Here is a 13,803-nt window from a genome sequence, read left to right on the forward strand (position 1 = left end):
CTCAATGCTGGAGTCAAGTCTGCCCTGTGTCTTTCCGCCCTTTCTATCCGTCCTCTGCAGGATCCTCAGCTTCTCGCCGCGGCGTATCTCGCTCGGCCTAGTTAATAAGTAGCGAAGCAGCTGGCCCTGGCAGAGAGGAGCTCCTGTTTTAATGCCAGGCTTGAGTGACGTGCCAGTGCATTCTTTTCATGCAAACTAGTTGTCTTTGTTCTTTCGCCCGCCCTACGAGTTAATGTGCACCGCTTGGCAGGAGCTCCCATTGAGATGATACGGCAGGGCTGAACAATTAATAAAATTCAAGTCAGTGTTGCAATGTAGTGCAAGTCTTGAAAATAACGATTTTTCCATTGAAAAGTAATATTTGCTAATCATTGACATTGAATGAGGACTAACATAGTAATTTTAAGGAGTTTTTTTCAATGGAGTTTGAATGTATTTCAGCATTCAAGTATGATGCTGAACATGTTGTACTGTAGTTCTGTATTTGTAGAAACCCACATTTTCATCAACACATTTCATTTGATAATGGATTGGATTTGCCTTGATTAGTCTCGTAATAGAGAAATTTACATTTCACAGCATCAAAGTGATGAAAGTATGACGAAAGGAAAGGAATAAGTACAAGAAAATACAGGACTGTAAAGGCAACCACTCTCGCGGCGCAATCTTGAAGTCAAAACAACAACAAAAAATGAAGATGAAGATAATGAAGAATCAATTTGCTTTTTATTTACAGTACAATAAATGGGTATCTTAAATTCACTTTCAGCAGAGCAGCAAACTATTTCATTGTCTAGAAACATTTTCAGCGAGGCAATTCAAAACAAATTTGGAATTTTAACTTGTATATGTCTATTAACTCATTCCCTTCCAGATTCCAGACGCTGTGAAAAAAATTATCCACTCCAGCGCCAGGGTTTTTGTCATTTTCACTCAAATTCCAGGACCCACAGAATACTGAGTTTTAGAACGACATTAACATTAAATGCAGCATAAGAAGCCTTAGACTCTCTTCTTTCATCAGAAAAAAATAGTTAATTCTGAAGTTATATGGGTCTAGAGTTATCTGAGCTTGAAATGGGGGCGGCTGTACAAAAGGCAAATGCTGCCCGCTTGTGGAAGGGAAAAAAGATTTGCCAGACGACTGACCGGCGCTTTATCGGCACAAACCCCCACCCTCCGCAAGAAAAAACATTGTAGTAGGGAATTGTAGTGAATGAGTTAAAAAAATATGACAACAGCTCAAGAGTAAAAGCTGGAGGAGTAATTGTTTTCACCGTTGATGAATATTTTCATCAATAACAGCAAAAAAGTACAGTATATAATCGATGTGTTTGATCATAACCCTCAATTGGATTTTTAGGGACTTAATCTAGTATAGGGTATAAGTTTATGAGATACTACGGTGCTGAGTATCAGTTGGCAAGATTGGTTAAGATGTCAGATAATTGCACTTGTTTTCTTAACAGGACAAATTGGCCTAAATTACATCACTCACATTTTCTCAAAATTGAACTCAAGTACAGGGCGCATAGGTTGTGTTTACATTGGGCCTCAAATGACTAGCTGCAGCCCTGCGTTGAGCCACTAACATTTAGCACACAGGTGTCAAAGTCAAGGCCCGCGGGCCAAATCCGGCCCGCCACATCATTTTTTTCGGCCCGCGAAAGCAAATCAAACTTGTTAAATTCCATGATGATTGCTAAAATCTGAGCCAAAATTTCATATTTTTGGATGTCAACCACAATAAAAGTCATTATTCTTGACTTCAGATTTGAAAACGAGTTATTCATTAATTTGCTGTGTGCTCTATATGTAATATTTGAAGGGATTTAAACATTCTAATGGGTTCCCCAAATTCATAACGGCCCTCGAGAGGAAACCATAACTGCAATGTGGCCCGCAGCAAAAAATGATTTTGACACCCCTGATTTAGCACAAGGTTCTTCTTTTCCTTTCGGCTTTTCCCTTCAAGGGGTCGCCACAGCAAATCAGTGTCCTCCATCTTCAGAGGTTTGATCTGCATGTTTGTTTTGGCCAAGCTTTTACGTCGGATGCCTTTGCTGACACAACCCTCTGTATTTATCCGGGCTTGGGACCGGCACAGGAAGACTTATGTCCCTTTGTGGCTACAGAACAAGCAACTCGCTCATTAAAAGACTCCCAAACACAAATGGTCATCGGCACAGCAACATTCAAAAAAGCAAAAACTATACTCAAGACTATTATTCATGTCATTCATCTTGTTTGTACTTTGACATTGGGGAGGTGGATGAGACCTGAGAAGCATGTGAGGTTGTTGTAATCTAAGTTGATAGTGTGTACGTTGAAGAACAGGTCTAGGGGACACAGGTCCACACTCCTGATGGAGCAGGAGTTCAGCGTGAGGTGGGTGATGGTAGAATAGGTTGAAATATGCAAAAAGTGTGATTAGCGTTTCGTACATTGGTGCAAAAGACAGTGAGTAGCCAAGATGAGTTATGTGACTATCAACACTCCATATATATGTCACATGAATACACTTCATTTTGAAAGGGGGTCTAACTTCCCCGCATCTGCTGCGACACTTGCTTCCCGAGTCAGACACAGATGGAGTAGCGGCATCTCAAGTGGCCACTCTGACGAATTTCTTATTAATGTTCGGAACTATGCCGACGTGTATCTGACCTCACAAGTTAGCATTGAAGGATGTTCATAACATTTGGCAGCTCTGCATATTCTCAAATAAATTCCCATTTGCAGTTTTATGTTTCATAAGCCTAACAGAAAAACATTCAAATCACAAAGGCTGCAATTTCGGAAATCTTTTTTACCATGGTTGAGGTTTGCGTTGGATTCACTAGCCTTTATTTGAGCATAAACATAACCCATAAAACCCAAAAATGTTTTGTTCAACAAATTTGGTTTTGTCATAATGTAATTTCTTGCTTATGTATGTTAAAAAGTTAGTTCCTTCAGGATCAGAAAGCCTTTACTAATCCCACAATGGGGAAATTTGCGTTGCAGTTGGTTAGTTAGTTTCGCCCATTCCTATTTGGAACATTTGATGACGAGTGTCCTCCTGCTCGATGCCCGCTGACACTCATCTTGTATAGGTCTTCTTTGGCCTGTCCCTTTTCCTTTTTCCACTCTCTTGTTAGTTTGTAAAAAGGCAGAACTGCAAATGCCACTGAAATTGCTTAGCTGATTGGAGAAAATGCATACTTGTAAATGAAGTTTACTCAATGGAAAATCGGTCTTTTGGGTCTCTTCTTTTTACCAAACGCTGAATTCCTTGTTTGTTTTCACTGTTCCACATTTTGGTCTCTGTTGTGGCTTGGGTATACTCAAGGTTCACCGACTAGATGAAAGAGAAGTTGAAGGTGATTAATCAACAACGTTTTTAACTATTTGTGTCACTCACTAAAGTTAAAGCATATTTCCACTTTTCCATATTTTCACTTTGCTGCTGTGAAATGTAAATTTGTCCACTGCGAGACTAATAGAGGCAAATCCATGCATCCATCCATAACTAAAAAACAAATGTTTGAAAACAGAACTCACCTATACGCTGATAAAGGTTTGTAGGAGACCTGCGTACGTTTTCCTCCAGCAATGTGTTTTATACAGAGTACTTTGGACTTGCTAATATCGAGTGCAGTTGCCAGTCACCAGTCCACAGCCGGCATTACAAAGTCTTGGCCTATTGGAAGACGACATGCCAAAAATGCATGATGAGTCGATGGTTAAACATCAATGGTTAAACATCAAAGCGGACAAGTAAAGTTGTCGAGTGTTCCAATGGTTTCTACTTATACCATGTTCATTTCCCGTTTTATGTAATCTGTAAGGGGCTATTTCAATTTTGTGGCATTCCGATTGGGATAAGAGACAACTCGAGTTAAGAGCAACATACATGTGCATCGAAAGGCAGCCAAATTGACTTGAACAGGTGAACGGCAACAGGCACGAGCCGCCCATGCGAACGTGTAATGTCCTCTCATCACGTTGTGATGAGAGGACATGCAGCAGCCGCTATCGCTAACTGCTGGCGGAATGTTTGCGGCCAAAGGAGCGCTCATTCATTTTCACTCTTTTATACCGCACTCTTTGGAACTTTTCACGCCATATTAAGTTCATCTTTTAGCATGCCGACGCAGGGCGGGGCGAGCGTACTACCTGTGGTTCGGTCCACTTAATGCTGGACGTGTGAAAGCAAGTGTCACCTAATCTGGGCCATATGCTTTCAAAAGCATCCATGTGGTGTGAGGGGGCAAGAATGTGGTGGGATGTTGAGTGCTCTTCATTCACCACTGCTTCCCTCTGTTGCGTTTAAATATATTCATTTCTTAAATGTGTCAGGTACAGTAACATTTTTTCTGTGTCAGCTGGGAAATATGACTCAATTAAAGAAGTGATAATCGACACATATAGCGGGCACGTTTGCGCACTAGATAAATCCAGTTTTCTTCACTTGCTTGCAGCAATCCATGCTTTGACGACATGTTATATGGGTCATTATAATGGAGTTTACTTTGGAGTCAGCCAGGCCAGAGTCAAACGTCTTGCTTGAATTTGCTGCTATTCATCTCTTGACTGGAACACAAAAGAGGGAGCAACTAACCCTTTATTTGCTTAGTGTGTGTTTTGCAAACAAACTCTTAGTTTGACCTCCCTCAACCGACTTTGCAATTTATTTTTAGTTTTATGATTTTGCTATTTCTTTATGATCTTGAACCGACTATTCCATGGCTTTCAACTGAGTATGAGACTGATTTTAGTGTTTTTTTACTATTTTGCCATTTTCTTTTAAAATATGTCACTTGTCTTCTGTTTTTGGATTTTATTTTCAAAGTAGAGAACTTTATATCAGCCTCGGTTGTTTTTAAAAAGTCTTCTATTCATCAGACTTGAGCTAACAGTTTCTCAATTTGTGAAAAGCCACAATTAAGGGAGACATAAAAACTTACAGTATACTATTTGCCCATCCAGGTGCCTGAAACACATTGAAACTAATCCAAACACATTTTAAAACGTTTTTGAATGTCTGCGTCTTTTGTTTCGTGTCCCATTATTTGTTATTTAGTTTTTTTGTTGTTGTTTTGACTTCAAGATGACACATCGAAAGTAGCTGCCTTTACAGCAGGTCCTGTATTTTGTCTTTCTACTTTTCCCTTTCCTTTCCTCTTTCTTTCATCACTTAGATTGACCGGTTTTCTCAAAATATGACAAGTCTCTGTGAGTGTTTAGGCATAAACTGTGGCCAACACTAACTGCACTGCGAGTGTGCTGAGTGTGTGTTTTACAAGACATAGTCATTCATATAGCCTTAATAAATTGCCGAAAGGTGTGTGAATGTGGCTTTCCTTTCCGCATGCAAGGACATTTCCAATTTCCATGATAGACAGAGATATTGATGATGTAGGGTGGTTGGTACAGTAGCAGTGAAAATGTGATGTCTGTACTAACCACAATTTGGTTTTTAAATTTTCAAACTGATGCCATTAAAAAAACTGGTGTGTGAAGCAATCAAATTATACTAAATTTTCTGATTGTACACAGGCTCCATGTTTCCTGTAGATCGAGGTTACAAAATCTAAAAATAGCACAAATGTCTTTGGCCATGTCAAATGGAAGTGAATTTATCCACGATGTTGAAGTTTCAAAAGGATGCCAATATTTTAAATATGACTGGAACTTTTTAGCTTCCCACTGTACTCATCTTTCTGCTGTGGAATGTGGGACGACTGGTTGCGTTTGTTTAGAGAGGCCGCAATTTGCTGTGTGAAAAGAAGCAAAATGAAGTACGTGAGCAGTGCTGCAGAGATGGAGAGTTGCAATGACTTGAGTCAACACAGCACGGCCCCCCGTTTTCCTTCTCATATCTCTGTCACCTTTGACCATTGTCTAATGAAACAGCCACTAAAGCTTGGTCACACACACAAGAGGTAAAAAGTTCAAGGCACTGGTGCAATCTTCAAGGAGGTTGGACCAACTGCTTCCGTGTCACGTGTAATGTTTGCCTCAATTCACACTTGCAAATGACTTTTTTTCCGTGCAGAATGTCAGCCCGGCTTCTTCAAAGCAGAAGCTTCTGGTGAGAAGTGTCAGCCATGTCCTGCCAACTCCCAAGGGCCCAGCTCAGGGACTTTGTTCTGTTCCTGCATGGATGGCTTTTTTCGGGCCTCCAGCGACCCCCCTACTGGACCCTGTTCAGGTGATGACATGCGTCCATATCCTTTTTCACACCAAGTAGAGTGTGGCCTTTGACTCATATGAACCAAAGTAGAGGGAATGTAAATGCGTCTCACTTAGGTGTCAGACAAGAATTGGTGTTTGGCTCCCTTTCCAAACTCTTCCATACATGCCTTGATGGGCCTGACAATAATCAAAATAAGGAGGAAAGAAAATTGCTTGTATTTTCACAAACTCAGATGAGAGAATTTTGAAGTCTCTGAAGCAGGTATTTGACCCAGGTAGATGGGCTTTGTGAAATTGTGAGTCTGAGTCAAGCACGATACAGGTTTAATGAGGTGTTTGTTGGCTCCCATGCCAATAAAATTGCAAATTTTCCTCAAGAGGAGGAAGACTATTTGCCTGTGAGGTCTGTCATATTGTCTGTTTAAAAATACATAGTTTAAAGGGTCGTAGCAAAGTGACATGGATGCTTTACATTAGCCTTCTATTGACTTCTGCAGTGGTTAACATTAAAGATATAGTACAATGAACGTAAATCACAAAGACCTTGTAAACTTTTAAGTATATGCTGTGTGCAGCTGTGAAACAGAGTGCATCAGCCTCTTGGCCGCATTTTGAACATTCTGTGTTTCATACTTTAATGTCCTGTGCTATTTGACCTGTGCTCAGGCCTGCCCTCTGCTCCCAAAGACCTCATGGCTACCACTACACAACTATCTGCTGGAAAAATCCTCCTCTCCTGGAGTCCACCAGATGACAGTGGAGGTCGGACGGACCTGACGTACAGCGTTGAATGCCAACGCTGTGAGGTCTCCTCCTGTCATCCGTGCGGGGACAAGATCCACTACGACCCATCCAATATCGGCCTGACCGACACTAAAGTGTCAGTAAGCGAGTTGGACGCCCACCTAAACTATACCTTCACCGTGGAGGCTCACAGCGGAGTGTCCATGTTTGGCAGTCAGACAGCGCCTTCCACCAGTGCTCTCACTACCTCTCTGCACTACACAGGTGATGACGGATAAAGGACTTTTGTGGAGCATAACATGCCCATTTCCCTTAAGTTGAAAAAACAAACTGAAAAAAGTCACCCTGTGTCCTCAGATCCCCCCAAAATCACCTCCATTCGAATGTTGGAGAGATCAGCCACCAAGTTGTCCATCTCCTGGGATGTATCCCCCCGACCACGCTTGCAACTTCGGCCCTTTCGCTATGAACTAACTTATCGCAAGAAGGTACTTTTGTTTTCACAATTAAAATTACGATCAAGTATTAACAGAACATTTGTCCTCTCATCAGGATGATTTGATGCGCTCATTTGCATTTTGTATGAATTCATGTCAAAGAGATGCAGATAAAAGGCAGCTTCTTTGTGGGTTGTTGAAATCTGTGTTAGTGCTCGCCGCAGTGGTAAAGTAGGTGAGACATGACATGGTAGATAAAGTGCATGACTTATATGGCGCAGTATTAGTCAAACAGTAGATTTATTGTACCGGTCTTAGAAATCCAGAAGCTGTCCATGGGAAGTTGAGACGAGGAATTTGGTAGCGTTGCTGTTTATGTTGGACACTTTCCATGTCAGGAGATTGATGAGAATGAATGTAACCGTTAACAGGACCTTTGAAATCAGTTATATCATCACCATCATGAACACTGACCACCACATTCACATTGTTGAGCATCAACAACCCCCTTTTACCGTGGGTGAAGTATCGGGTTGTTGACATGTTCATCCCACCATTCATTCTAATTCACCAGTGGAAGTGGTTTCAATTGTCTCGAAATAAATAAGTGCCAGTTCACAGGACATCACTTTAAGAGAGGCTGTGTGCAAGACACTAGTCTAGTAAATCAAGCTAGAAAGAGGGAAAATGAGAGACGAGTCATACAAAGGGTTTCTATTGACCCAGACTGGAAGGCAGGTCTGGGAAGTACACGTTTTCAATACTGGCTCCCAAAGCTGGGAGGTGAGGAACGAATATCCTCAAACCAATTGAGGAGCTGCCGACAGACGCTAATGATGGTTTGACATTGCTGGCATAACCTCAACTTCACCACCTCATCTCAGAGCAACCAGGAGGAGAAGAAAGGAATCCATAGGGAGGAAAAGAGCAGGCCAGCAGAGTTTTCAGGCACAACATATTGAGCCAGTCCAGATTTCAGAAAAAAATATATTTGGCCCACCAAAGGAAGTTAAGACACCTTTTTCTTACTTCCAAACAATCTTCATGATCAACAGACTTATTGTGTAGGCCACCAATCTCTCTTCTCCTCAAGACATGGGATTTTCAATCAACGCAACCATTGCAGCGATGGAGCTTACTGTCTGCGCTACAATTCACGGTAGTTTTGCAATTTCCTGTCATTGAAGACTGACTACCAAGCCATGGAATCACGCTTCCCCTTGACTACAGAAATCATACCATGAAATCGCTTCAATATGTCGTTTCATCCACTTCAATGACAACCCGCAAGTCGGAGGGCGGCACGATCTTTTCTATAAGATCCATCCTCTGTTTGGAGGACCTTCTTTTGTCTCACCAGCAGAACTGTAGAGAAGATGTTGGAGCAAAGTTGCTCGTACAGTGTGGGATGCCCTTAATGACAACGCGGTACGTTTGGCAGTCCATAATGGTGTCAGAGGTCGGTGTCTGTTCTGTGCAAAGGGTCAGAGCAAATGGAATTATGGGAAATGTAAAATCCTCCTGTCTGAAGGCAAGCAATTCAAGCTTGCCATAACAAAGACACATGGAGTTTGAATACTTTCACAATATTCATCATATTGCCGTTTTTGACATATTTCTTTGGATATACAGTAAAGTCTTAAATATCGATATTCAAGGGAGTCCGAAAAAATATCGATATAACCGGGACTATCGATATATCCGACCCTGTTTGCATGTAATTTTCTCCGTGCGTGCATAGAAATAGTATCGATATAACCGGGACTATCGATATATCCAATATCGATATAATGAGACTTTACTGTAGTTAAATTTTCAATAAATATTTCCCAAAACAAGATTCTGCATGACTCACCGTATAGTTCAGAGGACAAATGGTGTTGATATCTTTGTTTTTGTAAAACCATTGTGACTTGAAATACGCTGTCCTTTTAGGATGACAATCTGGACGTTACCACCTACACAGTGCTGATCCTGGAGAAGAGTTCTGTACAGATCAGTGAATTGGCCCCAGGGACGGCCTACCTGTTCAGGGTGCAGGCTCTCGGTAGCGACGGGAGTCCTGGGGGCTCCAGTGTAGAGGAACAGTTTGAAACCGCTTCTGCAGGTAAACGGGAGAACTAATCAGGGGCTGTGCGGCTGTAATTTATTCGTCTATACTTGCCTGTTTACAGAACCGTTGACTCAGACCAACCCCGTGCTCATTTTCGGCGTGCCAGTCGCAGGCGCGGCCGTGTTGTTCATACTGCTCGTGGTCGTCTTCCTCCGCAGACGGTCAGTAAGCATTCATTCCCCTTCCTCAATGGGGCCTCCAAATGGTCTTTGCATTCAATCTGTCGTCACCTCTTCTTTTCTTTTTTTTTCTTTGTCAGCTTTCAGAATCTCAATATGTTTTAACCCTCAAGGGAACAAAACAAAAGTGTTGCACATTCATTGCTTCAATGCTTGAGATTGTCAGGGCCTTTGAAAGGAAATGTGTCCAAAGTGCTGCATTGTCGTGACAAAAGGGATGGGCCTCTTTCTTCAATGTGTTTAGATGTCTTGTAATGCTGAGCTGAAACATTCCTATAACAGCCTGTCTAATCGTCATACCTTTGAATCAATTGCCTCGTCAAACACAGCACACCATTAGCGCGGATCAAAGAGATCCTTTTTGAAAGCCATGACAAAGGTTGCTATGTGCCATTGATATTAATGCAGGTCTGTTGCATGACGAAGCGCCAGATACAACCTCACCCACTCACCGAGCCTTCATGTCGGAATTTTGAGTTTTGTGCGTGTGTGTGCGTGCGTGTGTGTGTGTGTGTGTGTGTGTGTGTGTGTATGTGTGTGTGTGTGTGTGTGTGTGTGTGTGTCATGAAATATGGAAGGTATTCAATTGAAATGATAATATTTGCACAAAAAAATACATATTTGGTGTCACTGTCATGTTCACATAAGGAACTATTATGTTTATATTGCAATTATTGTTAGGTATCCCAGGTGGTTCGGAGACAAGGTTGGTAAGAGGGATGCATTTCGTGTTATTCTTAAAGTATGAAAGGTGCCAGCACCTGGTGAAAAATGTTCATGGCATTTTATTTTTCTAAGTTTTAAACTTAAAAATATGTTGACCAGTAACTTAACTCATTCACAGCCATACATGTGCAAAAATGTGTCAACTCCAGTGCCAGGGTTTTTGTCATTTTGACTGAGATTCCAGGACCCACAGAATATTGAGTTTTAGGACTACATAAACATTCAATGCAGGGTAAGAAACCTTACAGTGTCTTTTTTCATCAGAAAAAAAGTTAATTCCTAAGTTCTATGGGTCTGGACTCTGGAGTAATGACTGTGCAATGGAGGCGGCTGTACAAAGGACAGTTGCCCCCCCCCCCCCGTGGGAGGGAAAACATTGCCGGAAGTCTGACCAATGCTTTATTGGCACCCAAGCACGAAACAACAAAACCTGCACAAATTTGTGAATGGCGCGCGACGTCATATTTTCAATTCCCAAAACAAATTTGGGAATGGCAGTGAATGAGTTAAGAGCGTTTTAAAATAAGAATACATTTGTGTTGCAAAATATTCAATGAGGGCTCATTCAAGTGATGGGATATCAAATTGAAGTTTTATGTGTCTGTTATTCAGGAAAAGAAACTCTCATACAAGACAGGGACCGGAAGACGCCTACTTCTCCAGCCCAGGTACCCCGGGGGGGAAAAAAACCCAAATGTCAACTGTCTTTGTTTTCGTTTCATTCATCTGACCTAATGCTTGTTGTTGTCTGACCCCAAAGAGCAACTAAAACCCCTGAAGACCTATGTGGACCCGCACACCTACGAGGACCCCAACACAGCTGTACTGAAGTTTGCCACCGAAATCCATCCCAGCCACATCAGCAAACAGAAAGTCATTGGAGCTGGTGAGTGACAGCCTTCCAGCATGCTGAGAGACGTTGCAGTCCTCAGCGAGGCTGTTGACAGAGCACATTTTCCACAATTTAACCTGTTGATTGACAGCAGATTAGTTCAGTTAGATGAACATCTACCTGGGCTGTTGTTCCAAATGTTTCCAAGTTGTGAGACTGTACATCGGCGCCTTATAAATCTCCCACTGATGAGATGTTTATTCAAGTGGCAGCCCTGTTTTTCCTTCCGATACACCCCCCACTCCGGTTCCCGTGGCTATACCGCCCTTCCTTGCCTTTCTCCTCGTGTGACAGCTGATTCCCATCCCATACTCCCAGACCACGGCCCGCCCGCTGCTTAAGCAACACCAAACCTTGAACACACCTCTGCAAGAAAGCCTCAGGCCAAACAGCCACAATGCTTCTTCTTTTTCTCTTTGTTTCACATACACAAAAAAAATCCCCCGCAGACCGACATGTAAAACTCCATAACACACATCCACCTGACATTTATTAATATAACCTATTGCTGTGGTGGCTTCCAGGAGAGTTTGGTGAGGTATATCGAGGTATTCTGAAGGTCCAAGGTCGGACAGAGGTGGCCGTGGCCATCAAGACATTGAAGCCAGGATACTCGGAGAAACAGAGACAGGACTTTCTTGGCGAGGCTTCCATAATGGGCCAATTCTCCCACCAGAACATCATTCGCCTTGAGGGGGTGGTCACCAAATGTAAGGACTTTGCAATTTCAATGTCATATCGTATGTTTTTAATATATATTTTTAATATATTTTGTGTTAATTTCCAGTCAAACACGCCATGATTGTGACAGAGTACATGGAAAATGGAGCACTGGACAGATACCTAAGGGTGAGTTCACATAAATTCAACTCTGACAATTATTGGACACAACGTACAAATCTAAATTTTGGGCTGGTCCCTGTTCAATGTGTCCTTGTTTGCATTTGCGTGTGTGTGTGTGTATGTACAAAATGGGGGTTTATATGAATGGATTAGCAAAGCAGTCATCGAGAGAATTGAAGTCACCGGAGGCAATTTTGTGTTCCATTCACAAAACCTGCTGAATTGGAATACAATGATTTCTCTGTGGCGTTTTCACATTTATTTTGTGTCTCCATGGCAAAAATGTCACCCGTTGTTCGCTGAAATAGCCTCCAGCACACCCTTCGACCCTGTTCAGGATAAGCGATGTTGAAAATGGATGGATGGATTGAAAACATAACATAATAACTTTAAGTACCCATTAGCACTGTGCTAAAATTGCTAGCCGTTAGCACATTCCGGAAGACATTAGCTTCAACTGTGCAATTGAGTTGATAATTTATTTGTTATTTTTTTTTTTTTTTTTTTTTTGCCGTCAGGACCGTGATGGCGAGATTTCCTCCTTCCAGCTGGTGGGCATGCTGCGTGGCATCGCCGCGGGAATGAAGTACCTCTCTGATATGAGCTACGTCCACCGTGATCTGGCTGCTCGCAACATCCTCGTCAACAACACTCTAGAGTGCAAAGTGTCCGACTTCGGCTTATCACGCGTGCTGGAAGATGATCCTGAGGGGACCTACACCACAAGTGTGAGTAGACGAGCGATGCATTGATTCAACCTTTAACTTTAAGGGAATGTCTAAATGCGTTTGGCGGCTTTTTATTTAACAGGGAGGAAAGATCCCCATTCGCTGGACGGCTCCGGAAGCAATCGCATACAGGAAGTTCACATCAGCGAGTGACGTGTGGAGTTTTGGCATTGTTATGTGGGAAGTGATGGCGTTTGGCGAAAGGCCCTACTGGGATATGAGTAATCACGAGGTGAGATTTTCTTTTGGGTATTTCTGGCACATGGTTCCGATGTTTCTTGGGCGCTTATTCGCAGAGATGTTCTTACATTTTCTGCAGGTGATGAAGGCTATCAACGAGGCTTTCAGGTTGCCCGCGCCAATGGATTGTCCCTCGGCCGTGTACCAGCTTATGTTGCAATGCTGGCTCCAGGACCGCTCCAAAAGGCCGCGTTTCGGGGACATTGTCAATCTATTGGACAAACTGCTGCGGAGTCCAGACTCCCTCAAGGCCATTGCCGACTTTGACCCACGGTAATTTTTATCCAACTGGCTTATCAAAAGTACACCAGACACGGTGGGAAAAAAATATGTGAAAAAATACATTTGTGTGAGCAAATGAGGAGCACAATCTCCTGAAATGGTACACATTCAAAAATGCTGGGTTCTTGCCCTAACCTACTTGCCGGGTTGTTGTGAATTTTTAGCAGATTGTGTTACTTTTACCCAAAATGGAGTTGGCTGTTTTAACCCACCAAATTGTTTATGAGATTGAATGTGAGCAAGAGCTGAAGCTGGTTCCCATTTTGTTCTGAAGTTGAAGTCCATTTAATGTGACATTCTGAAAAAAAAAACATTGGTGGCGCTCAGATGAATCAGAATTCAGGTTCAGGGTTCAAATCGCATGCAAGACAGACAGCTCACTCCGGCATCAGGATTAAATACTGTGCCACCAAACATTCATGGATCTCAGTGGTTTACT

General features: G+C 42.3%; 1 protein-coding gene and 1 long non-coding RNA gene across 3 annotated transcripts in view; one reads left to right on the plus strand and one right to left on the minus strand.

The window, feature by feature from the left end:
- Window positions 1-13,803, plus strand: part of epha2b (eph receptor A2 b) — a 30,382-nt gene that overhangs the window by 12,957 nt on the left and 3,622 nt on the right. The window contains exons 4-15 of the mRNA XM_088997022.1: window positions 6,041-6,196; window positions 6,847-7,188; window positions 7,282-7,412; window positions 9,297-9,468; window positions 9,536-9,635; window positions 10,992-11,047; window positions 11,140-11,265; window positions 11,796-11,981; window positions 12,059-12,120; window positions 12,633-12,842; window positions 12,925-13,074; window positions 13,162-13,355. Coding sequence (XP_088853148.1) covers window positions 6,041-6,196; window positions 6,847-7,188; window positions 7,282-7,412; window positions 9,297-9,468; window positions 9,536-9,635; window positions 10,992-11,047; window positions 11,140-11,265; window positions 11,796-11,981; window positions 12,059-12,120; window positions 12,633-12,842; window positions 12,925-13,074; window positions 13,162-13,355 — 1,885 coding nt within the window. The remainder of the gene's footprint in view (window positions 1-6,040; window positions 6,197-6,846; window positions 7,189-7,281; window positions 7,413-9,296; window positions 9,469-9,535; window positions 9,636-10,991; window positions 11,048-11,139; window positions 11,266-11,795; window positions 11,982-12,058; window positions 12,121-12,632; window positions 12,843-12,924; window positions 13,075-13,161; window positions 13,356-13,803) is intronic.
- Window positions 790-9,357, minus strand: LOC148903143 (uncharacterized). Of its 2 annotated transcripts, XR_016115050.1 has the most exons (4): window positions 9,217-9,357; window positions 8,719-8,833; window positions 3,544-3,682; window positions 790-3,340 (listed from the first exon to the last, which is right to left on the minus strand). It is a non-coding gene; the product is annotated as an uncharacterized LOC148903143 (long non-coding RNA). The 2 variants fall into 2 exon arrangements; XR_016115049.1 differs by having other exon boundaries at window positions 8,719-9,288.

This window comes from Hippocampus bargibanti, linkage group LG01 (assembly GCF_051943395.1).
Source record: "Hippocampus bargibanti isolate YZ-2025 linkage group LG01, ASM5194339v1, whole genome shotgun sequence".
Classification (NCBI taxonomy): Eukaryota; Metazoa; Chordata; class Actinopteri; order Syngnathiformes; family Syngnathidae; genus Hippocampus; species Hippocampus bargibanti.